Source organism: Notothenia rossii (assembly GCF_949606895.1).
Source record: "Notothenia rossii genome assembly, chromosome: 2".
In the NCBI taxonomy this organism is placed as follows: Eukaryota; Metazoa; Chordata; class Actinopteri; order Perciformes; family Nototheniidae; genus Notothenia; species Notothenia rossii.
Window position 1 is genome coordinate 3,813,683 of NC_136904.1, and position 24,838 is coordinate 3,838,520.

General features: G+C 39.1%; 1 protein-coding gene across 3 annotated transcripts in view; it reads right to left on the reverse strand.

The window, feature by feature from the left end:
- ulk3 (unc-51 like kinase 3) overlaps nt 1-23,879 on the reverse strand; it is a 40,914-nt gene extending 17,035 nt beyond the window's left edge. Inside the window, exons 1-10 of one of the 3 annotated variants that reach the window (XM_079663474.1) lie at nt 23,776-23,879; nt 16,958-17,097; nt 16,237-16,377; nt 12,915-13,035; nt 11,846-11,941; nt 9,421-9,564; nt 4,767-4,849; nt 3,083-3,238; nt 1,642-1,747; nt 644-684 (exon numbers count right to left, since the gene is read on the reverse strand). In XM_079663474.1, the coding sequence (XP_079519600.1) occupies nt 644-684; nt 1,642-1,747; nt 3,083-3,238; nt 4,767-4,849; nt 9,421-9,564; nt 11,846-11,941; nt 12,915-13,035; nt 16,237-16,377; nt 16,958-17,065 (996 nt within the window). In that variant the 5' untranslated portion in view covers nt 17,066-17,097; nt 23,776-23,879. The other 2 variants (XM_079663475.1, XM_079663476.1) reach the window with 2 other exon arrangements.
- Nucleotides 23,880-24,838: the final 959 nt, after the last annotated feature.

Genomic DNA, 24,838 nt, shown 5'->3' on the forward strand with positions numbered 1-24,838 from the left:
TGGTGTTTATGGGGAGGGACCCGGTGTTTATGGGGAGGGACCTGGTGTTTATGGGGAGGGACCCGGTGTTTATGGGGAGGGACCCGGTGTTTATGGGGAGGGACCCGGTGTTTATGGGGAGGGACCTGGTGTTTATGGGGAGGGACCCAGTGTTTATGGGGAGGGACCCGGTGTTTATGGGGAGGGACATGGTGTTTATGGGGAGGGACCCGGTGTTTATGGGGAGGGACCTGGTGTTTATGGGGAGGGACCTGGTGTTTATGGGGAGGGACCCGGTGTTTATGGGGAGGGACCCAGTTTTTATGGGGAGGGACCCGGTGTTTATGGGGAGGGACCCGGTGTTTATGGGGAGGGACCCGGTGTTTATGGGGAGGGACCCGGTGTTTATGGGGAGGGACCCGGTACCATCGGGTGTGCACGAGGCAAGAAAATAGAAAAATAAACTGTTGTACTTGTATATTGTGGTATCAAGAAAATAAAATGCACACGATGACTTTTTGCTCGGACCTTTTTTAAACCCGTGTTAGATTCGCTGACGGAATGTTTTTTGCCGCTTCAGAGTGCCCTTTAACATGAGAGACAATCACTTACATAAGTTGAGAATAGAGAAAGGAGAGAGAAAGAGAGAGAGTGTCAGACCTACCTTCTGTCGGAGAGTTTCTTTACGCTGTCGGTCCGTCTCGTCTGCAGAGGAGAGAAGACGTGGTCAGTGGTGGGAAGTAACTTAGTACATTTACTTAATTACCATTTGTGTAGGTACTTGTACTTGAGTATTCAAATGTATTGCTACTGTGTTCTTCTACTCCTCTACAGTTCAGAGGTACATGGTGTACTTTCCCTCCACTGCATGTATTTAATCCCTTTAGTTACTTTACAGATGTGGATGAATGATGTGAAATATAATCAAGTGTTGAATCAGACTTTAGTTCCACCTGGAGTAAATCCACCAGCTACCCTGCAGTATACAAAGTCATTCAAACTAGCTGCACCTTTAGCAGCTTTGAGAACACTTTCATGATCAATCATTATAAAACATATCATATCTATTATTCTGAAATGGACCAATCTGCACAACGACTACTTTTACTGTCGCTACTTTCACTATATTTTGATGATAATACTTTTCTACTTTCACTTGAGGAACATTTTGAGTGCAGGACTTTTACTGTAACAGAGTATTCCTACACTCTGGTACTTCTACTTTTACTCAAGTAAAATATCTGAGTACTTCTACTTTTACTCAAGTACAATATCTGGTACTTCTACTTTTACTCAAGTGCAAGACCTGAGTACTTCTACTTTTACTCAAGTACAATATCTGGTACTTCTACTTTTACTCAAGTACAAGATCTGGTACTTCTACTTTTACTCAAGTGCAAGACCTGAGTACTTCTACTTTTACTCAAGTACAATATCTGGTACTTCTACTTTTACTCAAGTGCAAGATCTGAGTACTTCTACTTTTACTCAAGTGCAAGATCTGAGTACTTCTTCCACCTCTGGTTTTGGTTTCATTTGGAAAAGTTAACTGTGGTGTGGTACATTTAAAGCTCCACAGACAGAAAGTGAAGCTCCACAGACAGGAAGTGATGCTCCACAGACAGGAAGTGATGCTCCACAGACAGGAAGTGATGCTCTTACAGTGGATAGCGGGGACAAAGTGCTCCAAAGCGCTGCAGTAGAGACAGAGCGCGGCGTCTCTCTCTCCCTCCTGGTCCTTCTGAACCGCCTGCAGCACCATCGCCTTCTGAAGACAGGAAACAGGAAGTGGCATCACTAAATGAATCTGTGCTGTCCTGTTTTTCATTCTCACCCTGTTGCTGTTAAACTACTGAATTTGCTTTGGTAGAAAGGGTGCATGCAAAGACAGAGAAAGATCAAAACGTAGCAATACAAATTATAAAAGCTACTTAAGACTATTGTATCAAATGAAAAATAAAGACAATATTTACAGAAATATAATTATGTGAGAGCCTGAATAATAATAATAATAATAATAATAAAATTTTTCTATATAGCACACTTTAAAAACAATATCATCTCAAGGTGCTTCACAATGCTAGGAGAAAATAAAATTAAAATAAAAGTTATCTAAGGAGCATATTGAATAAAATATGGTAATATAAAAAAGGTTAAAAGCATAAAAGGCTAGAATACAAAAAAATGGAAATAAAATAATGCATAGTGTATTTCCCGGGTGGATAAAAGTCAGTGCATGCAGTCATGCGTGAAGGGAAAACCTAACACATGAGCTCAGCCGATTACACACACATTATTCATGGTCATGTAGAGAATAGATAGACACACATGCCAGCGCCAGAGAGGGTAAAAGTACACACATAATTTCCTCAAGTAGAAGTACAGATACTCGTGTTTAAAAATACTCTGGTGAAAGTAGAAGTACTGACTAAACTTCTTTACTCAAGTCAAAGTAAAGAGGCTTTGAAATGTACTTCAGTAAAAAGTACCCATAACTAGCAGCTGTTTTAAAGAGTACCTGACCTCCCTTTATATGAATAGAACAATAATGTCATTGTTAGCTAATGAATGTTTCCATGGTGACCAACGGCAACATGACAACGTTTTCATTGGTCCCTCTTCTTCAGAGAAGACCAGGAAATGATGGATACACGGATCGTGTTCAAATCAATAGGCACGCAATGACTCTAAATAATAATGATCACGCCACCAAACACACATTCAGACTAAAGGAACCAGCCTGTTTGGAAAATGAGAGAAGTAGAAAGTACAGGTATTTGAGTTCAACATGTAAGAAGTAGAAAGTACAGGTATTTGAGTTCAACATGTAAGAAGTAGAAAGTACAGGTATTTGGGTTCAACATGTGAGAAGTAGAAAGTACAGGTATTTGAGTTCAACATGTAAGAAGTAGAAAGTACAGGTATTTGAGTTCAACATGTAAGAAGTAGAAAGTACAGGTATTTGTGTTCAACATGTAAAAGGTCGTCAGAAAAATAAGTAGTGGAGTAAAGTACCGATACCAGGACAATGTACTGAAGTACAGTAACGAAGTATTTGTACTCCACTACTTCCCACCAGCGTACACTTTCTTTTTCTTCTCACCGCTTTCACTAGGCTTTCTGCACTCGGCATGTGCTCCATATCCACAAAAGGGTGCGTGAAGAACTCTTTAAAGGTGATCCGGGCGTCAGGGTTTCTGTCCAGCAGCCGCAGAAGAAGGTCTCTGCAGTTCTTGGATACTCGGGCCCCGGGAGGCAGCTGAGGCACAAAACATGACCTTATTATGTTGCAGTAAATCCACAGGACAATCCCCGGGGAAAAGGACAGCGGATTGTTGCCAAAGACCTTCAAGTCTCACAAGGAAAAATCTAAAGATGACCTTAAAACTCTTGAGTGAATCCCTGGGTAATGAGCCATATGCTAATCCATTTAGCTGCAGTCTACACAAGAGAGACAAGTGTTGTGAAAGCCCTCCATCTTTTACAGTATACCGTTATCTTCCACTGTTATAAAGGTGATACACAGGTTGTGTGTGCATGCAATCAGCTGTAATGTCAATTTAGAGTTAAATATCTGTAACTCGTTAGTCCAGTTTGTTCAAGTGCCACTTTCAGAGTGTTATGTCTGTATAGACGATTATTGGGATAAAAATGAATTGCAATATATTTGTCCGGGATAATCATAAAATCAAATGTTCACACACGACTAGGACGGCGACACAGATATTACTTTAGTTTCAAGCAGTCTGTTACGTTTATTTTTACATGGGAGTTTTCAAACACATTAATATGTATAGGGCCATAACGCAGGGACTTTAGCCTTTGCCGACTATTTACATGCACTAAAACCTACAGAACACACTACAGGGAAGGGAAGACTCAAAAACAGAATTCGGCCTTTTTAAAAAATCAACTTATGGTAGAGATATTTTTTTTTTTAATAACAGGTCATAATTGTAAATGTTGTATCGGCCTGTCGACAAAAGAGTATTTTATTTCTATCCCAGATTTTCCATTTAACTTTATAAAGGTTCCTGAATCGTGACTGAGTCCTGAGGGGGACGAGGGTAAAGTGTGAAAGTCTGCCACCTAGTGGTTTAATGGCAAAGATTCACAAATACTGGGAGAGAGAAAACTCAGGAGTCAGGGGTAATGTGTTTTTAATTACAGCTGTTGTTCAGTGTGAGCAATAAAAACGTAACTACAAGAATAACATGCTCACTGAGGTGCCTCATCAAATATGATTTATTATTTCAGTTCTCTTATTCCCAGGCGTTGTTAGTGTGTGTACACTTTCTAATAGTCTCATACCAATAGTGAGTAACTCTGACCTTTGATGCAGTGGCAAACTGACATCTAGTCCTTTTCCAAAATGTGCTCTACAGATAATCTAGACATAGTATGACATGTCATGTCATGTGACTGTCTATTTATGTAACTGGGCTTATAATGAATGTAGCTCCCATTATGTTCTTCAATCATTCTCTTTTATATATTTTAGTTATTTTATTACTATTTCCACAGTCTTCATATCAAAGTGTTTTGTCTTTTTGGCCTTGTTTAAAATGTGCTTTTGATTGCACGTCATTGTGCATCTGTTGTTTGAAACGTGCTCTTTAAATAAAGTTCATTATGAAATTAGAGTTTGTGACATTTTGAGTATCCATCAAGTGAGGAATACGTAGCACGCTGGAGCTTTATTTCACACCACCAGGGTGCACAGTGAGTACGTTGTGATATTAACAAAATGTCACTAATAAATAACTAATTAATTTCACGAATCTGACCTCAATAGGTTGGTTACTCCGGATCTTCTCCTCCAGTTCAGCATATGATCTTGATGCGAATGGTGCTCGCCCAAAAAGTGCCTCTAAAAGAACAGAAACAGTGTTAAGTTCATCTGCAGTGATTTTACCAACAAAAAGTGATGCATTTCCTGTAACAGAGTGAGACCCCACGCACACTCACACACTCAAAACCAGACACTTTCTACACTGCTATGGACAGTCTGGAACTAATGTGCATTCCCAAAGATATTGAAGTGACTGTTGTTTTGTATATATTGATTGTTGTGTTTTTACCTTAATGTGTGCATGTGTTTAAATGTGTCTGTTGATTTTGTATAGGATATACATATTTTATACATATTTTTATATATATTTGTTTTTGTAATCGGGATTGTGGGAAACGGTATTTCGATCTCTCTGCACACACAAACTTGATTGACAATAAAGTTGACTAAATAATAATCTTATTTAGGCAACCTTAAATATCAAGTCTTTGTTGAGAAATTGTAAATGACTCCTGTATTATGTTGTTACTCACACAGAGCCATTACTGTAGTGTGACAACAAACCTTTACTGTACCACAGTAAATGGGGAAAATGTGTATCTTTCACGGTCAACATGTATATATTTTGTTCCGTTTTATTTTTTCTATTTTGAGATGTTACATTTTATTTGTGTTTACTTTTCAAATTATGTGCATAACTTTATGTATCAAGATGCTGGGACTCAATCAATTAAATCTTGCCTTTTATCTTTTTACAAAGCAGCAGACGTGGGAAGTAGTGGAGTACAAATACTTTGTTACTGTACTTAAGTACATTTTTCTGGTATCTTTACTCCACTACTTATTTTTCTGACGACTTTTTACTTTGACTTCTTACATTTTGAACACAAATACCTGTACTTTCTACTTCTTACATGTTGAACACAAATACCTGTACTTTCTACTTCTTACATGTTGAACACAAATACCTGTACTTTCTACTTCTCACATGTTGAACACAAATACCTGTACTTTCTACTTCTTACATGTTGAACTCAAATACCTGTACTTTCTACTTCTCACATGTTGAACTCAAATACCTGTACTTTCTACTTCTTACATGTTGAACTCAAATACCTGTACTTTCTACTTCTTACATGTTGAACTCAAATACCTGTACTTTCTACTTCTCACATGTTGAACACAAATACCTGTACTTTCTACTTCTTACATGTTGAACTCAAATACCTGTACTTTCTACTTCTTACATGTTGAACTCAAATACCTGTACTTTCTACTTCTTACATGTTGAACACAAATACCTGTACTTTCTACTTCTCACATGTTGAACTCAAATACCTGTACTTTCTACTTCTTACATGTTGAACTCAAATACCTGTACTTTCTACTTCTCACATGTTGAACTCAAATACCTGTACTTTCTACTTCTTACATGTTGAACACAAATACCTGTACTTTCTACTTCTTACATTTTGAACACAAATACCTGTACTTTCTACTTCTTACATGTTGAACACAAATACCTGTACTTTCTACTTCTTACATGTTGAACTCAAATACCTGTACTTTCTACTTCTTACATGTTGAACACAAATACCTGTACTTTCTACTTCTCACATGTTGAACTCAAATACCTGTACTTTCTACTTTTTACATGTTGAACACAAATACCAGTACTTTCTACTTCTTACATGTTGAACACAAATACCTGTACTTTCTACTTCTTACATGTTGAACACAAATACCTGTACTTTCTACTTTTTACATGTTGAACACAAATACCTGTACTTTCTACTTCTTACATGTTGAACACAAATACCTGTACTTTCTACTTCTTACATGTTGAACTCAAATACCTGAACTTTCTACTTTTTACATGTTGAACACAAATACCTTTACTTTCTACTTCTTACATGTTGAACACAAATACCTGTACTTTCTACTTCTTACATGTTGAACACAAATACCTGTACTTTCTACTTCTTACATGTTGAACACAAATACCTGTACTTTCTACTTCTTACATGTTGAACACAAATACCTGAACTTTCTACTTCTTACATGTTGAACTCAAATACCTGAACTTTCTACTTTTTACATGTTGAACACAAATACCTGTACTTTCTACTTCTTACATGTTGAACACAAATACCTGTACTTTCTACTTCTTACATGTTGAACTCAAATACCTGTACTTTCTACTTCTTACATGTTGAACACAAATACCTGTACTTTCTACTTCTTACATGTTGAACACAAATACCTGTACTTTCTACTTCTTACATGTTGAACTCAAATACCTGAACTTTCTACTTCTCACATGTTGAACACAAATACCTGTACTTTCTACTTTTTACATGTTGAACACAAATACCTGTACTTTCTACTTCTTACATGTTGAACACAAATACCTGTACTTTCTACTTCTTACATGTTGAACTCAAATACCTGAACTTTCTACTTTTTACATGTTGAACACAAATACCTGTACTTTCTACTTCTTACATGTTGAACACAAATACCTGTACTTTCTACTTCTTACATGTTGAACTCAAATACCTGTACTTTCTACTTTTTACATGTTGAACACAAATACCTGTACTTTCTACTTCTTACATGTTGAACTCAAATACCTGAACTTTCTACTTTTTACATGTTGAACACAAATACCTGTACTTTCTACTTCTTACATGTTGAACTCAAATACCTGAACTTTCTACTTTTTACATGTTGAACACAAATACCTGTACTTTCTACTTCTTACATGTTGAACACAAATACCTGTACTTTCTACTTCTTACATGTTGAACTCAAATACCTGTACTTTCTACTTCTTACATGTTGAACACAAATACCTGTACTTTCTACTTCTCACATGTTGAACTCAAATACCTGTACTTTCTACTTCTTACATTTTGAACACAAATACCTGTACTTTCTACTTCTCACATGTTGAACTCAAATACCTGTACTTTCTACTTCTCACATGTTGAACTCAAATACCTGTACTTTCTACTTTTTACATGTTGAACACAAATACCTGTACTTTCTACTTCTTACATGTTGAACACAAATACCTGTACTTTCTACTTCTTACATGTTGAACTCAAATACCTGTACTTTCTACTTCTTACATGTTGAACTCAAATACCTGTACTTTCTACTTTTTACATGTTGAACACAAATACCAGTACTTTCTACTTCTTACATGTTGAACTCAAATACCTGTACTTTCTACTTCTTACATGTTGAACACAAATACCTGTACTTTCTACTTCTTACATGTTGAACACAAATACCTGTACTTTCTACTTCTTACATGTTGAACACAAATACCTGTACTTTCTACTTCTTACATGTTGAACTCAAATACCTGTACTTTCTACTTCTCACATGTTGAACTCAAATACCAGTACTTTCTACTTCTTACATGTTGAACACAAATACCAGTACTTTCTACTTCTTACATGTTGAACACAAATACCTGTACTTTCTACTTCTTACATGTTGAACTCAAATACTTGTACTTTCTACTTCTCACATGTTGAACTCAAATACCTGTACTTTCTACTTCTTACATGTTGAACTCAAATACCTGTACTTTCTACTTCTTACATGTTGAACACAAATACCTGTACTTTCTACTTCTTACATGTTGAACTCAAATACTTGTACTTTCTACTTCTCACATGTTGAACTCAAATACCTGTACTTTCTACTTCTTACATGTTGAACTCAAATACCTGTACTTTCTACTTTTTACATGTTGAACACAAATACCAGTACTTTCTACTTCTTACATGTTGAACACAAATACCTGTACTTTCTACTTCTTACATGTTGAACACAAATACCTGTACTTTCTACTTCTTACATGTTGAACTCAAATACCTGTACTTTCTACTTCTCACATGTTGAACTCAAATACCTGTACTTTCTACTTCTTACATGTTGAACTCAAACACCTGTACTTTCTACTTCTTACATGTTGAACACAAATACCTGTACTTTCTACTTCTTACATGTTGAACTCAAATACCTGTACTTTCTACTTCTTACATGTTGAACACAAATACCTGTACTTTCTACTTCTTACATGTTGAACTCAAATACCTGTACTTTCTACTTCTCACATGTTGAACCCAAATACCTGTACTTTCTACTTCTCACATTTTCCAAACAGGCTGGTTCCTTTAGTCTGAATGTGTGTTTGGTGGCGTGATCATTATTATTTAGAGTCATTGCGTGCCTATTGATTTGAACACGATCCGTGTATCCATCATTTCCTGGTCTTCTCTAAAGAAGAGGGACCAATGAAAACGTTGTCATGTTGCCGTTGTTCAGCATGGAAACATTCATTAGCTAACAATGACATTATTGTTCTATTAATATAAAGGGAGGTCAGGTACTCTTTAAAACAGCTGCTAGTTATGGGTACTTTTTACTGAAGTACATTTCAAAGCCCTCTTTACTTTGACTTGAGTAAAGAAGTTTAGTCAGTACTTCTACTTTCACCAGAGTATTTTTAAACATGAGTATCTGTACTTCTACTTGAGGAAAGGATGTGTACTCTTGCCCTCTCTGAAAAGTAGCATTACAACTAACAGAATATTTGAGGCGTTGTGTGATCCATGTTTTCTCTTACTGACCGTAGAGGATGACGCCCACGGACCACAGATCCACTCTGGAGTCGTACTGCCGTCGGCACACCATCTCCGGAGCCATGTAGAGCGGAGAGCCTCTCAGGGAACTCTGCTCATCCCACGGAGACATGTACTGAGCAAAGCCAAAATCTGAGAGCAAATCACAGAGGGAAACACGATTCAATGTGACAGGTCTGAGACGAGGCACCAACAGTAGAGGCAAGGCAAGGTGTTGGGAAAATCCTGAATGTCCTCTTCCAACATGAGAGCAACATGATAACAAAGGTATCAACTGTAGCTGTGAACATGACAGGATGTGTGATTAGCTAGAAGAGCATCAGGACTGTTTGAGGCATATGATAGCTCTGTGATTAACATGATGATTCAGCCTCTATGGAGAGAGACATATTACAAGCATGATCATTTCTGACGTGGAGCTAATCTGAAGTAAACATTGAATACTGCTTTCTATTCCTCCATCTTGTGACTGTGGAACTCCCTCTCTTGGATATCAGCATGTGAAAGACACTGTTCAGGAACTAGTTGATGCTCTGTATGTGATGACTCCTTCCATTCTGGAGAGGATCACAGATACATGGATCCTGAGGTTGAAGCCGGGGACGAGTGAGAGTTTTCTGACACACGGCAAGTGCATTTATAGCAATTTTCAACACAAGGCAATTCAAAGTGCTTTACAAAAATGAAAGACATTAAGAAACATATTATAAAATAGCATTTAAAAAGCAAAGATAATAAAAACAAGAATAACACAGGTACATGAATTGTCTAGCAGACATCTCTCGGTGGATGTCTGCTCACCACCTCAAGCTCAACCTTGACAAGACTGAACTGCTTTTCCTTCCGGGAAAAGATTGTCCCACTCTTGACCTAACAATCAACATCGGCCCCTCTGTTGTTTCCCCGACTCAGACTGCAAGGAATCTGGGTGTGACCCTAGATAACAAACTGTCCTTCACTGCAAACATCGCTGCTACAACCCGCTGCTGCAGATACACTCTTTACAACATCAGGAGGATACGTCCCCAGCTGACCCAGAAAGAGACGCAGGTTCTGGTCCAGGCTCTCGTCATCTCAGGCCTAGACTACTGCAACTCCCTCCTGGCTGGTCTACCTGCATGTGCCATCCGACCTCTGCAGCTCATCCGGAATGCAGCGGCTCGTCTGGTCTTCAACCTTCCCAAATGTTCCCACACCGCTCCTCCGCTCCCTTCACTGGCTTCCGGTAACTGCTAGAATCCACTTCAAGACACTGGTGTACCATGCTGCGAATGGATCTGGCCCTTCCTACATCCAGGACATGGTTAAACCGTACACCCCAGCACGTGCACTCCGCTCTGCATCAGCCAAACAGCTCGCTGCACCCGCACTGCGAGGGGGACCCAAGTTCCCATCAGCAAAAACACGTGGGTTTGCTATCCTGGCTCCAAAATGGTGGAATGAGCTCCCCATTGAAATCAGGACAGCAGAAAGCTTACACATCTTCTTCAGACTGAAAACTCATCTCTTTAGACTCCACTTCCAGAGATAGAATTACTAACAAAGCACTTATATACTAATAAAGGGCTGGCTTATCTAAAGCCAGTTGAGTAGCACTTGAAATGTTTTAGCTCTATGAAACCTGATGTACTTATATGATTCTGTTTTCTTCAAGTTTTCTACTTTGTTGGTCGAACGCACTTATTGTAAGTTGCTTTGGATAAAAGCCTCAGCTAAATGTAATGTAATGAATAAAAGTTACAGAGCACTGTGAGATATGAATATCAATTAAAAGCAGCGTCAAAAAGAAAAGTCTTCAGCCTGGATTTAAAAGTAGTCAGAGTTTGAATTAGCCTTTAATTAGAGATTCAATTAAAGGCTGAGCTGTGGAGGTCTGGGAGAGAGCAGAGAGGAAATGCAGTTTATCAGACAAACAGTTCATTATTTCTTCCGAGGGGAGTTAGGTTTGGTAACAGTTTCTCCAGATTAGAACAAATTAAAAATTATATATATGTAAAAAACAAAGACCCAATCAAATAAAATGTCTTTAAAATATTTCTATAATTATAACAAATGAGAGTAAACGTGAAATAAAGGGCTAAAATAAAAATTCTATCGGCATAGAAGAGTAAAACAACAACACTAATATGTGAACATGTGTTACATACAGTTGAGTGTAAGTATACATAAAGACAATGATGGCTTAGGGGATTTAATACATATGTAGCTTTAGAAGGAAACTTTGGGCCTGTGCAACAAGACAAAAAAGCACAAACTACTTTATTTATTTGTTTGTGCAATCTTTTGGGGAAATTGTAAATAGTGACCAAGTAATAAGCATTACTACTAATACAACAATAGTTATTCAGTTCATGTATCTGTGTGTGTGTGTGTGTGTGTGTGTGTGTGTGTGTGTGTGTGTGTGTGTGATCACCTGCCAGTTTTAGGATGGACCCGCTGAGGAGGATGTTTTGAGGTTTCAAGTCCAGGTGAGAGATGTTTCGCTCATTAAGAAACTGCAGGGCACAGGCTGACACACACACACACACACACACACACACACACACACACACACACACACACACACACACACACACACACACACACACACACACACACACACACACACACACACACACACACACACACACACACACACACACACACACACACACACACACACACACACACACACACACACACACACACACACACACACACACACACACACACGTGAATCTAATTTATATTCTTTCTAACACAACAGTTACTATTCAAACAATTTACACAAGACAGATAGCTGTCAAAATCCCTAAATTAAAATGTATTATTACATGGTTTAGTTGAATACTCGATTCTGATTGGTCAATTCAGAACACGTGACACGCTGTTAATCCAGTAGTACAGACCGCTATCAAGGACTTATTGACCGTTGTTAAGGACGTTCACATCTGCAGAAAGAAGTCTGGTCGATTTAACTGTATACATATATATATACTGTATTTGCAAACTGCATGCAGTTTGCTTTTCGAACTGGGAACAGAAAACAGAGGAAAAGTAACGGGGCAGAAACCCTCCTTTTTAAGCAACGGTCCAGACATAGACATCAAACGGCAAAACATGCAGATCAAGATCCCTCGGCTTCGCGTCAGGCTCTCTGATCAGCCTGTGTTCTTTTACCCATAATGACCGCCTCGCTGCAAATGATCCCTTACTTATTGTTCGTATTTGATGGTTTATTACTAAATCCCCCAAAATATATAATACTACTGTAGTGCCGAGAGACGGGAGTCGGAGGCGGGGTATCAAAGGTACAAGCTAGACTTTTATTTAGCATCTAAACACATATGTAAACACTTCAAGCCCGGGAAGCAAGACCGGGGGAAACAGGAAGTCCGGCTAACTCAAGTGTCTGTGCGGAACAATACCCCAACCCATAGGTCCGTGGGTGAATAATGTCAATCACCACAACTAATTGATACCCAGAGAAGCCGCTGACTCACCGATTTGCTGCAGGAAGCGCCGGACCACAGTTTCAGGTAAAATCCTGCGACTTCGAATAAAGCACGACAGATCTCCACCAGAACACCACTCCAGGATCAGGTAGATATTCTCAGCATCCCACTGATCACAGACGAGAGTTCAGACCATCAGGAGCATATTTAAAATGTAGAAAGACTTTCATTTATTCTTGAAAATACACATATACCGAGTGATGTGTCCTGCAGGGCGATTCTAAATCCACATATAGCTTTAATGGATACAGATAGATACATCATTGTTTAAATGTGCAGGGTATAGGTTAATTAGCTCTTATGGTGGATTTATTTATATAGTTCCCGAACCCATCCCCCATTTGTTTTGTAGAAGCTACATCAAATCTAAAACATATAATGTAGCAAGGTCAGGAACAAACAGAGTTTCTGAGAGGTTCTGCATGGACTTTTCAGACGAGCTATCAAAAATATATGCTGAGATCCAAAGATGTGTTGAACAAAATCTTACTTTAATGAAAATGATCAACTTAGTATAACACACAAAAACAAATAATTATCTATCTATCACAAAATCCCACATCTCACACACACATCAAACACAACTCACACACACCTCACCCATACCTTACACAACTCAGGCTGCAGCCACACGAGGACGGTAACGGTCATATCCGCTACAGTTCTCTATCATATAGACCAGGGACGGGCAACTTGGATGGTGGTGGGGGCCACATAATTTATGTACTGGCCACCAGGGGGCCGCAGATTCACTTGGAACACACACACATAAATTCCATGTAATTATTAACAAATATACTAAGTCTGACATCTTCATTGACATTTTGCAATCTTTCAGGGAGCATCCTCTAATAAGCTCACAAAACAATAATCAGTTCACAGAAATCTTTTTTTGTTTTTACAAGTGGCATGTTTGTATTGAACAGGTTATTTAACAGTGGAATAAAACTATTTTAAACTATTGGAAAGCACGGAAAATGTGTGTGCATCAAAATTAACCATTAAGATGACATAAACATGAAGTCATGAACACTACCCAGACATTAGTTTTCTAACTTGAACCTAAGACACTTGTAGCCTGTCTCTGCATTCCCCTTAGTCCACAATAAGGGGAATGTCAACACAGACACCTGTCAACCCGCACTCTGCTGTTCCTCAGAGCTCCTCCCCCTCCCTCCCGCTGAAATTATGAATGAAAAGCGCATAGTAATCATAGATAACACGGCAGGGTCCGTGACAGTTTGTTTTAATCTGATTTCAAATAAACAAAGTCTTGGTTTTTAGAATATTAAACTTGTTTCGCCAAATTCAGATGATAAATACAACTTTTAACTAATGTCTAACTAGCATAACTAGTGCTTTACTAATAATAATAATAATAATAATAATAATAATAGCGTTGATTTATATAGCGCCTTTCATGAGACCCAAGGTCGCTTTACAGACTTGTAAAGGCATAACTACAAGCGGTAATTTAACGTCTCAGCAGGCATAACAGCCGGTGTTTCTTGTGAGTGTTTCCCCGGGAAACAAACACAATACACAAAAACGCGTCACAGATTATTTGGCGGTATTTGGCTGCCGAACAAAATCATGTACGCAGCTAGCGACTTAACTAGGAATCTAGTGGACGGTATCAGTACTACAAGTAAAAAATAAAATAACATTTTTATTAATTATGTTGTTTATAAATTATTCTGAGGGCCGCAAAAAGAGGAGGTGGGGCCCCCGGTCCGCCATTTGCCCATCCCTGATATAGACAGTTCGGCCACACGAGGCCGACATGGAAACGCAAAAAACGATAACGGTGGGTAGATCTGGGGCCGCAACACTCTGGGGGGGCAAACGGCTCCATGTTCAAGCCTATACGATCATTTCCTGATAACGATGAAGCACCCTCCCACCTCTCCTGCTCAGAGATCAGCTGCTGGGCTCTCAGAAGAGGGGGAGGAAAAGAGAGGCTCCGTTTTTATTCTTATATTATTATATAGAGTCGTTAACAATTTGTTTTAAAGCTCAATAAATAACAAAGAAGACCTCTGACCGGCACTCCGCCGCTTCCAAGGGTCGAGGGGACCGTGCGGCAGAGTTTCACTTTATATTCTAATTTTGTCCGGAAGATTTAAACTTTAACGGACATGCTGACCGGCGAAAATAAACTGAAACTCTGCCGCACGGTCCCCTCGACCTTTGGAAGAGGCAGAGAGGTGGGTGTTTTTCATCTGCTGGTGGACTACCGGAGAGATTTACAGCAGGAGCAAACGCTTGCCTAGGGGAGGGAGAAAAAGAGCCAGAGCATCCACAGCGGAGAATAAACAGAAGGGCAACCATGGCAACCATGCGCGGGAAGTCTTCTTCGCTGCTTTTGTGGCAGAAGTACAGCGCCACTTACAGGCCCGGCATATGTACTACAGGGTCTCCAGCGCTTTCGAGCGGTCTTGTGTGAACGGACACGTTTCTGGTGCCTATTGCGTGTGTGGACGGAAGAATTTTTTGATATCGATTTCGGTTCATTTGCGTTATCGTCCTCGTGTGTCTCCAGTCTCAGACTCCTCACACACACACACACCTCACACACACAGCTCACACATGTCAAACACACCTCTCACACACACACACACACACCTCAAACACACACACACTATATTCACTCTGAATGCCAACCATACCAACGTGACCCAAATAATGCAGTCCATAATTGATCCAGCTATAATAAGTAACAATATCATGAACATAGACCAACTCCAAAATATAGACGGTGAAAAAATGTATAGAATGTGTAAGGGAATATTTCTGTCTTACTCCTAAGTGTCAAAGAATAATTCTTCCTTACTCCTAAGATATTTAACCATATTCTGTGTGTTGACATTTACGACCATCCCTGCTTCTAATGTCCCGTAAGGAATGTGTTAATGCGGTTTTATGGCCTGACCTGGTGGGCACAGGGGGGTTTTTACGACTGTGAGAATGCTGGCTTTCTAAGCTCCACAGATGTGAGAGACATCTCTTGTGTCTGCAGATGTTTACGCCCATCCCCAATATGTGGATTTGACTCTCTGTAAACTAGTTAAAAGGTCTATCGAGAGATAAGCTGGTCAGAATTTACATGGCAACCCACCAGTGCAGTCAGAACCTTTTGCTGCTGTGACTTGTGATATGAATTCTCCGGCTGTTGACTTGTAATAAACATCATTGTTTGACATCAAAGCTCCAACTCTCCTCGTGTCTCTCTGAGTCCTGACTCTCCATTGCTTACAGAATGTACGACAGATCTCTGATAATCATGGCTTCTATATATAAATAAGTGTACCTGGAAGTCTTTGAGCTGCACAATGTGAGGGTGTCTCATGGTTTTGAGGATTTCTATCTCTGTGAGCAGGTTCTCTGTAGACACTCTGTTCAGCGACTTCTTGGAAACCACCTTCACCGCCACCACCTCCCGACTGTCGCCCTGCAACACCAACAAATACACTTTCATTGCAACAAAACATGAAGTAAGTCTAGTGAATGTACTATAAATGAGTGTAATTATTTAAGTGAATTATTTCTGCTTTTATTTAGAAGGGTAATTTGGGCACCTGGTGATTATTATATATTTGGGACAGGTGGTGGGATCGGTGCACCAGACGAGCATATGGTATTTTTTACCAGGGAACAGAAAACGCTACAGGAGAACCACAGGAAAGGCACCAGTGGAACCATTGTTCTGTATGTTAGTGGGAATATGCAATAAATGGAAGAAAGGATATTCTGCCTGGACGCTCACTATTTTTGCGTTTATTGTATTTTTGTAACTCTGGCACAACAATTTCCTTCGAGATAAATATATAATCCTATTTTATCTTATCTTATCTCATTAACCTGCGTCAGACTCACTTTATGGTGCTCAAGCGGCAGTTTTAACTTCAATTTTTCTATTTTATTTCTTTGATTAGCCGTGTGTACAAAAGTAAAAAGGGTGGCTTGCAATACAGTTTATTTTGTATCTGAAAAAAGTGTCGCCCATGCCTCCGACTCTTCCACCAACTCACCTTCCTGTAGGCTTTGTAGACGGTGGCATATGTGCCGCTGCCGAGACGCTCCGTGAGGATGAAGTCTGACAGTTTGGGAGGAGAAAAACTGCCGGCACTGGAAGCCATGCTGACGACGGAAACATCCAATCAGGTCCGCGCTGAAATGTAGAGTAAAGTTGATACAAATGCAATTTATATACAAAATGACAGCCCAGGGGTAGAAATTAAGGGCCAGTAGATTTTCATTATCACTGGCCTCACCATTGTAACCACTAGCCCAGAGCATTCGTCCAAAAAATCGACTCTAATAATGAAGAATACGATACGATATACGATACGATATACGATACGATAATACAATACGATAATACTTTATTGGTCAGATCAAGTCTGAAATTTGACTTGCGTCATAGCAGCTCCATGTCCAACATCAACAGACAAGTATCCAGACACAATACATGAAACACAAACAACAAACATTTAACATAACAGCACAATCAGTGAGAGAAAAGCTGCTCAAAGAGCCTTCAGCGTGCATCTGATCTGAGATCAGCTCTGTGTTTACTGTGAGGATTGACTGATGCACGAAGGAGTGCTTCAGTCTGACTTTATTGAATGGTGGGACCCTGTATCTCCGATTAGATGGTAGCAGTTCATATTCACTGTTCAGAACATGGTTTGGGTCAGAGATGATGTTGTTGGACAGCCTCACTAGGTTGTTATGATAGGCTGAGTCATAGAGTCTCTGACAGGGTTGACCAACAATCTTTGAGCAGATTTTTAACAGGTGGAGCAGTTTTGATTTTAAAGCTGCTGACAAACATTTGTACCAGGTAGTATTGCAGTACTGCAGAATAGACAAGATCACAGATGTAAAGAACAACAGAAGAATTTCTCTGTTCACGCCAAAAGACCTAAGACGGCAGAGAAAATAAATTCTTTGTTTTGTCCTTTTGCACAGATATTCAATGTGATCCTTCCATGACAGCAGGTAGTCAATCATTACACCCAAGTATTTAAATGAAACTCCCTGCTTGATTTCATCTGTATGGATGACCATGGGGACTTCATGGGAGTCTGATGGTGAGCCAAAAATGATTTCCTCAGTTTTCTTGGTATTGATCTCAAGAGCATTGTTATCAGTCCACTCAACCACCTGATTTACAGCCTGTTGGTGCAGCTCAGGGTCGTCTGTGTTACTGAGCAGAGATATTACTGCAGTATCATCAGAGTACTTAATGATGACTTTTTTTTTTGTGTTGGTAAGACAATCATCAGTGTAGAGAGTAAAGAGCACAGCTGAACTCCTGCAGCCCTGGGGGGCCCCTACATTGGTTGTGATGGCAGATGACAGGGCTTTGTTAACCTTCACAAGTTGCTCTCTACTAGTGAGGCAAGCAGCATACCAGTAAATCAGGTATGGATTTGCTTCCATTTTGGCCATTTTTGACACCAAGATGTCTGCTTGTATTGTGTTGAATGCTGATGAGAAGTCTAGGAAGAGGGCTCTTGCATAGGTGTTGCGTTTATCTAAATTTTTAGTGATGATGTGAACCAGAGTGGCCACAGCATCTTCCGTGCCGCACCCTTGTTTATAGGCAAATTGGTATGGATCCAGTTTGTCTCGTGTTGTACTGATAAGAAATCGGAGTAGAATTCATAGTGATTTCATAATCACTGAGGTGAGGGCTACTGGTCTGTAGTCCTTATGTTCTTTTGGGCACGGAATTTTGGGCAGCGGTTTGATGTGTGAAGTTTTCCATGACAGAGGGATGGTGTGCGTGTCAATAGAAGCCTGAAAGATGGGTTGCCACACTGGAGCCAGCTCAGTAGCAAAGTTCTTCAGCAGAAAACCGCTGCACCCATCTGGCCCAGCCGCTTTCTTGGTGTTGGTGCACTGAAATGTTTTTCTGACCTCTTCGACACTGATGGTCATTTTGTCAGAGGAAGCAGGTATTATGGTTTCGAGCATTTCAGTGCACTTTGCAGAATTATCCAGTGACTCAAAACGGGTAAAGAACGTGTTTAGTTCGTTAGCAAAACAAAATTCATTGTTCGTCACAATAGGTTTAGCTGAGGATGACATTCCTGTCATGGTTTTCAGGGTGTCCCATACCTTTTGGGGGTTTTTGGCTTTAAAAGCATTTTCCAAAAGCTCTCTGTGTGCCAGTTTTGATTCCCTCAATTTGACTTTCAGTTCTTTCTCTGTCTGTTTAAGTGCTCCATAGTCTTTGTTTTTGAAAGCTATTTTCCTGGTATTTATAACGGTTTTAATGTCCTTAGTCACATAAGATTTATTATTTGGAAAGATTTGTATTTCTTTAGTGGGAACAACTAGTTCTACACAGAAGTTGATATAGTCATTGGTAACAGTAGTTATTTCATCTAGTGAACCTTCCTGAAAAATGTCCCAATCTGTCCAATCAAAACAGGCTTTCAACTGTTCCCTACTTTCATTTGTCCATGTCCTTATTACTTTCTTTTCCGGTTTACTTCTCTTCAGTTTGGTCTTATACACTGGTATCATATTCACAACATTATGATCAGAGTTCAGTATTGGTGGTCTACATTTAGTCACATAGGCTCCTTTAACATTACGAAACATCTGTCCAGGATATTGTCTTTTCTGGTGTGATCCTTAACATACTGTTGGAACCCAGGTAACACCGTCTCTAGGCGACATTGGTTCATGTCCCCGAGCACTATTGCCGGTGCATCGGGGTGGCTGAGTTGCAGCTCGTGAACACAGTCAGCGATGGAGCCGGCCGACAGTGACGCTCTGACGCTGGGAGGCACGTAAACAACAAACAGTAAAATACACCCGAACTCTCTAGGCAGATAAAAGGGGTCTTAACGTCATGCCGAGAATTTCAACGTTGGGATCACAGGTTTTACATTTTACCGAGTATGATCGGCACCACAGATCATTAATATACACACAAATACCGCCTCCTCTGGTTTTCTACGAGTTCGCATCCCTGTCTGATCGAACAAGGGTGAATCCGGGTACTTCAAAGAGGCATTCAGTTATCGTAGATTGTAGCCAACTTTCCGTGAAACATAGTAAAGAGGCCTCACGAAATTCATGACAGTACCTTGTGTATGTCCTTAGTGTGTCCACTTTGTTGCTCAATGAGCGCAGGTTTGTGAGAATGATGGATGGAAATGGTGGCCGGCTGAATCTCCACCGTAGGCAATTCCCAACGCCTCCACTCCTTCCTCGTCTCTTTTTCCTGATGTGTCTAAGCGGCTCCCGAGGGATGTCATCCAATAACGAAAAACACAGGTGGCTTGGTGTATTCGTAGGAGGCCGATCGCATTGTAGCTCCAGCATAGCCTCGCGGCTGTAGCAGCGTAGAGGCCGGGGCTCCTCGCCGTACCTTTTCGTGTTGTGGCTCAGGTGTGTTTTGAAAAGTTGTATGGCCAGACATGGTCCGCAGAAAGCAAAAGTAATCCACAGGATCAAAAGCATGGTCTCTCAAAAATGATGTGTCATACAGACAAATAACGTTGGACAATAATTAGCCCAAAAACAAACAAAAACAAAACAAAAGACGGACGGAGCAGCCGCACTTCACGCAACCGGAAAAAAATTAACACATGGTTGCAATAGTAATTTATGCACTAACTACATTATTACTTGTACTACAACATTTTAATCATCAGTTCTTCCTCCTTTTCCTCAATTGTTCATATTTGGTTTATTAAAATTATTATATTGTGGTGATTGTTAAAGAAAAAAAGGAGGGTGACATTTCTGCTATGAGTATTATTATTTGTATAATGCGCCTTCTGCCTTCCTGTCATTATCAGGAGTTAGAAATGTAATGGCTATGTAATAGATTAGAACCTTCATTATCTTAAACTGCTGGGACATTTCCCTATAGCCAATACCTTTATATTTGTTCTACTCTTCACTTACTTGTCAGAATAGGTCGGCATTGATGTACAGAGCCGACAAAAGACCTTGTTTATATCGTCATATTGAAGCCAACTCCATCTATCAAGCCAGTGTGGCTGAAACGTTCTCTCGCTCTTCTTCTCATACTCCCTGTCACTCTCCTTTAAATCCACCAGTGACGTTCTTTTATTTAAAGATTGTTTTTTGCCAGGCGCTTGGCCAGTTACCGCTGGTTTAGAATCATTTTGGCGAATGGTTAGGTGGCGAGAAAGTCTGTAGTGAACGAGAACGGGAGCCTGCAAAAACAGCTGTTTGCTTTTCACCCAATAACGACAACCTCCTCACGAAACGCTATGTTGTAGCATTAATAAACTAAACAATTTAACAAAATTGCTTGTCAAAATACCAATACCACGGGAAATATTTTTAGTGGCCCGAGCGTGCAAATGGAAAGTACGTTATGCTGGCCTGGGGTGTCTAAATAGTGCTTCCGGGCCAGCGGGCCATTTATAATGTGGAGCCCTGCAACCTGTTGTTCACCCTAACCTGCTAATGAGTGATGATAATCTTTGATTCAACATTCAAGATCAAGATTCAAGGCTTTATTGTAAAGTAACGTAACATTGAACTGTGCCCGTGGGTATGTATGTAGATATTATTATGTACACTTATTTGTATTTTCTTTTGATTGGCCTTAGGAAGGCAAAAATTGGACGACCATTTAAGTTTTCATTTCATACAGCACTGCAGATTGCATGAAATGACGAGCTGTTTTGTTTTGTTTTAATTTTGTTGTATGCATGTTTATGTGTTGTGTGTGTGAGGACCCCAGGAAGAATAGCCAATGCTCACGCTAGTGCTAATGGGGATCCTAATAAAGACATATCGTCATATGTCAGATATGTCAATGGAAAACTGAAGTCCCAGGCTCCTCCAACAGAGCAACATGAATATATAAAGGACATAGAACAAATAAAACAGATACAATAGTGCAAGAGAATGTTTGAGATGTGCAAGTAAATAGAAATAAAATAGAAATAGTGCAAGATCTGGAGTGGCTCTTGTAAGTCCTTCATGATCATATGAACAGAATGACAATAAAAAGCTTAAATCTGAGGCTCATTAAATGTGAATACATAATAAAAGAGAAAATCAGTAAATGAACACAACATTTGAAAGAAGTCGTTAAAACAGTTTAAATATAAACCTTAAATATAAAAGGCCTAAATAAATCAGAATACCTTAATTCTTCCCACATAGGGGACATTTACATTGTTATAGCCAAAGAGCCAAACATACCTAATATTAATTAAGAGGCAGGCATAAAATATTAAAGATAAAGATGATATTACAGAAATGACCATTTACAAAAATACAGAGGCAGGTGGACAACAAGTACAAACAAGTAGTAGTGTTTAAAAGATCAAAAGGTAAGTGTATCATCATGTATATCAATCAATGTGTATTTTTAGTAAATAGAGTATAAAGAAATATTAAATGTAATTAAATATAAAATAAAGTAATATGAATGTGTGGTAGAAAGTATAAACCATGAAATCAGAAATGCACTATGTATTTGTATATATATATATATATATGCTTAAATAATAAATTCATAATATTATATATATATATTATATATAAAGAGATGTAAACAGTAGTGTAGTACATGTTTTTATGCATTATGAAATATATGCGTGGACTGTCTATCTGAACCAATCCACATTAAACAGACTAATAAGTTATATATTTGACCAATCATTTACAGAGTTCACTAACAGCAGGATTTCAAAGTTCACTGGGTATCGTTTCTTTACCACAGGTGGGAGAAGTACTCAAATATTTAACTTGAGTAAAAGTAGAAGTACTCAGATATTTAACTTGAGTAAAAGTAGAAGTACTCAGATCTTGTACTTGAGTAAAAGTAGAAGTACTCAGATCTTGTACTTGAGTAAAAGTAGAAGTACTCAGATCTTGTACTTGAGTAAAATCAGAAGTACTCAGATCTTGTACTTGAGTAAAAGTAGAAGTACTCAGATCTTGTACTTGAGTAAAAGTAGAAGTACCAAAGTGTAGGAATACTCTGTTACAGTAAAAGTCCTGCATTCAAAATGTTAATGTAAGTAAAAGTAGAAAAGTATTATCATCAAAATATAGGGAAAGTAGCGACAGTAAAAGTAGTCATTGTGCAGATTGGTCCATTTCAGAATAATAGATATGATATGTTTTATAATGATTGATCATGAAAGTGTTCTCAAAGCTGGTAAAGGTGCAGCTAGTCTGAATGACTTTGTATACTGCAGGGTAGCTGGTGGATTTACTCCAGGTGGAACTAAAGTCTTATTTAACACTTGATTATATTTCACATCATTCATCCACATCTGTGAAGTAACTGAAGGTATTACATACATGCAGTGGAGTAAAAGTACACCATTCACCTCTGAATACTTTCAGCTGGCTGCTATCTCAAAATTGTTCCTGGTACTAGATGTGTATATTCTAAAATGTGTAATTTCTATAATTTATCTTTAAGTAATGCAATCTTCTTAATTAACATGAAGCTATCTTTGGCTCTTCTCTTACTGTAACAATGTACATATGTGGGACGATATCGTGAGTCGGATTCTAAAGTACAAGTAACTCAAAACTGTATTTAAGTACAGTACTTGAGTTACATATCCCCGATACACCAGGGATTAAAAACAGGCTCTTCAAATGACGTAAATCGTTTCCTGACATGATTGATCCTCCTAATAAACAAGTCTGTAAAACACCGGTTAATTAAACTGGATTTACCTTCAGTTTAGGAGCTAATTCTTGCTAATGTAGCACAAGCTATGCTGGTAATGTACAGTTAGCAAGTAGCAGTCAACCGTTAGCATCAAATACAACTGAAGCATGTTTTAAATCACATTTAAAAACAGCCGACTCACACCAGGAGTTGATGATCCTCTGGAAGAAGAGTTTGTTTACATTGTGACTGTTCTGGTGAAGGCGGAACCGCAGCAGATCCGCTGACTTTAAAAAGACTCAGGAAATATGTTGCTGCCATCTAGCGGCGGGACTGCGGTACTGCAAGATCTCAACCACCAGTCAGGAGGAATGCACTTTAAATATTAGAGGTTGGAGAAGTACTCAGATCTTGTACTTGAGTAAAAGTAGAAGTACTCAGATCTTGTACTTGAGTAATTTAAGAAGAAGTACTCAGATCTTGTACTTGAGTAAAAGTAGAAGTACTCAGATATTGTACTTGAGTAAAAGTAGAAGTACTCAGATAGTGTACTTTAGTAAGAGTAGAAGTACTCCGATCTTGTACTTGAGTAAAACAGGAGAGAGGAGTGGAAGGAGCAGGCGTTTAGAGAAATTAGAAATCCTCTCCCCTGATCGTCATTTTAAAGCGACGTCTATTAATGATGATACAGCAACACTCAGGACAGATGGACAGAACTGTGTTCATGACAACTCATATATGTACTTGAAGTCATTCACAGTTTGGTATAATGAGACAATAACAGGCTACAAATGCCGACATATACACACACACATATACAGTTATATACTCTTGTGGTGGGTTTACATAATTCACCCACAGAACCTTGGGTGGTAGGCTACACTCTCCTAATAATATAACACTAGAGAGTGGTCGCTACAATGGGGAAATGAAATGACGGGATAAAAGTTTTATTCACAATTATTAAAAATTAAGCGGAGGAAACCAAACCAACTGAGACCTGTCTGTCCACCACATCAACACACACACACACACACACACACACACACACACACACACACACACACACACACACACACACACACACACACACACACACACACACACACACACACACACTCTCTCTCTCTCACACAGACCGATGATGATGAAGGATCAAGAGAAGAGAGAGAGGGCGATCAAGAGAAGACAGAGAGGTCGATCAAGAGAAGAGAGAGAGGGAGATCAAGAGTAGAGATAGAGAAGAGAGAGCGATTAAAAAAGTGGA